Source organism: Mandrillus leucophaeus, unplaced genomic scaffold (genome assembly GCF_000951045.1).
Source record: "Mandrillus leucophaeus isolate KB7577 unplaced genomic scaffold, Mleu.le_1.0 Scaffold98, whole genome shotgun sequence".
NCBI lineage: Eukaryota > Metazoa > Chordata > Mammalia > Primates > Cercopithecidae > Mandrillus > Mandrillus leucophaeus.
In genome coordinates, this window is record NW_012110696.1 from 79,673 (window position 1) to 82,305 (window position 2,633).

A 2,633-nucleotide genomic window follows, 5' to 3' on the forward strand; every position below is an offset into this window, starting at 1 on the left:
CCTCGCCGCTGCGCCCAGGGCACTACAGCTCCCAGAAGGCCCTGCGCCAAGAGTACACGGCGGGCCGCGGCGCGTGGCCTGCTGGGAGTTGTAGTCACTGAGCCTGTCGGCGAGCGAGCCGAGGAGAAGCCTGCGGCCGCAGTGTTTACCTCTCGCGGGCTCGGAGGTGATGCGCTGTTCTCGCGAGACGAGGCCGGGAGGCGGTTCCGCTACCCGGCACGTGTCTCGGGGTAGTGCGCGCCGCGTCTCTCTTCGGGTCTCGGCGCCTTGGGCGCAGCGGGGCGTGCGCCATGGGAAAGGCCAAGAAGGTCGGGGCGCGAAGGAAGACCTCTGGGGCGCCGGCGGGAGCGCGAGGGGGCCCGGCGAAGGCCAACTCCAATCCATTCGAGGTGAAAGTCAACAGGCAGAAGTTCCAGATCCTGGGCCGGAAGACGCGCCACGACGTGGGGCTGCCCGGGGTGTCTCGCGCGCGGGCCCTCAGGAAGGTAAGCGGGGGGCGCAGGGGGAGCCGGACGGCAGGATCTGGGCCCCATGCTGCTCTCGGACCGGCTGCGTCCTTCTCGGTGCGTCGGTTTCCTAGTTGAGCGGCGGAGGCCGTGACTTTGTAGTCACGGGACTGACTTTATAGTCCGAAAGCCTCTGCTGTTCTCTGAGCTGGAGTGACCTAGAAACTATCGCCCTCCTGGAGACCCTGCACTCGTGTTATTTCGGTGACTCTTCCAACCGGGTCAGGAGGAGTCGGTCACTTCGGGCGGCGTCCTGGACAGCTGCTTTGTTAACCCTTCCGCGTTTACTTTGAGCTCCTGTGGTTTAGGGACGGTGGGTAGGGGCTGCGTGGGATGCTCCGTTTGATGTTTGATCGGCTCTCCCCTGAAGCGCGTGACCTTGTTCCTTCGGAAGTAACTCTGTGGAAACTCATTGCTTCCTAGTTTTTTTAATATAATTTTTTTTAAATTTTCACTGAGGAACATACATTAGTAGGTTGGTGAAAAAATTAAGGCACAGAAAGGACAAATGAATTTTCTAAGGTCACACAACTGGTAAGGGCTGGGCATGCATTCACATTTCAATGTCTATAGAGCCTTCTTGCTACCCCGAGCGCTTCTGTTTGACCTCGCTTCTAGGTTCTGGGAGATAAAGGTAAATAAAACTTGCCTCTGCCTTCATGAGCTCCTGATCTCTATTCCATCACAGTGTGCAAGCTGGATGGTATTTAAATCAAATCAAATATCCTTACTGCACGAAGACGACAGCGTGTATAATAGGCAGGATAGACTTCCGGCTGACTTCGGTAAGAGTCGCTCATTACACACCCCAGGGCAGGGGTGGGAGAATAAGGTAGTGTGGTCCCTAGAATAGACACATTTGTCTTCACCACTGAAGCCTCAGTTTTCTCTTTTCTGAAGTAGAGATAATAATATACATCCTACCCCTTGTGGTGGTTTATGAGAATTAAGTAAGATAGCACATAGAGCACATAGCAAGTGTTCTCTAAATACTGTTATTCTTAGCCTTCTTGGCTTGTTGTTCGAGCCCCGCACAGTCCGGCTGTTTTCCTTGCTTCACCTCTTGCAACTCAGTGTGTCCAAAAGGTCTGCCTTACCTCCCAAAGTCTCTAAAGGGCGGGCTCAGGTTCACCACCCAAGCCATGTAGTCCAAATAGGACAGGTTGCTCAAACTTCTGGTATTGAGCAGATCCACCTCCCTGCTCTGTGCTGAAGGCCTAGGACGGGGGCGGGAATTCCTGCTCCTTTTTGGACCTCCAATGCTTGGCCCATGGTAGAAACAAATATTTAAAGAAATCAAAAGTGGAACCTGAGTGCCTTAGGAGATCACAGTCAGGAGAAAGTGTAACAGGAAAGTCCAAAAATTCTTCCTAGAGGGAGTTACAGCCAAGTTTCGCAAAGGGAGTGAGCTGTTCATGGTCCCAGGGTGGGCAGAGGACACAGATGCAAAGGCACATTGTCCTGGTGTGGTGAGGTGTGGCACTTGCAGCTGTCTGAGGGACAGCAGGTCGTCCAGTTGACTCTGAGCTTGATAACACCTGTGGGGGCATGTGAGGCCAGCGTAGGAGGCCTGGCTCTTTTCGTGTGGGCTGGTCCCTTAGAAGTAAGTGGGCTGTCTCAGTTGGCTTCTCCCCTCTGGTGGGTTGTAGCACTCTGAGGCACTCAAGTCTGGCAGGAGGAGGGCAGCCCCCAGGTGCCAGTCTCAGGACATTGCTTTATAGCTGTGCCTCAGTTTCCTTATTTCTGAAATAATTTATAAAATAAGTTATATGAATGTAGTTGTTAATGGGTAACTATGTTATTAATGTAGTTACTGGCCCCTTAAAGTTGGTCAGGCCTTGTGCCAAGCGGTTTACATTTAATCCTCACCTTTATGAGGGGGAAGTACTGTTATTATCCCTATTTTATGCCATAAATTCTGTATGATGTCACAACATCTATATAGTTTAAGAAAGAAAGAGAATCAGAATAATGTAGAATAACTCATATTACCTATTTATAGCCTAAGGGCTCTTCTTCACTAAGATTTACCCATAGAATCATATTCCAGATAATGAGAACTAATGTTTTTAGAGGCCAGATGGCTGACGCCTGCCCCATCTACCTCTTTCCTGCTAGGAGCCAGTG

The 2,633-nt window shown here is 51.7% G+C and overlaps 1 protein-coding gene across 1 annotated transcript in view; it reads left to right on the top strand.

Annotated features, from left to right (window-relative positions):
- The first annotated feature begins 91 nt into the window (after window positions 1-91).
- The window catches only part of NOP14 (NOP14 nucleolar protein), a 29,501-nt gene continuing 26,959 nt past the window's right edge, over window positions 92-2,633 (top strand). Inside the window, 1 exon segment of the mRNA XM_011970827.1 lies at window positions 92-485. Within this exon segment, the coding sequence (XP_011826217.1) occupies window positions 291-485 (195 nt within the window). The 5' untranslated portion in view covers window positions 92-290.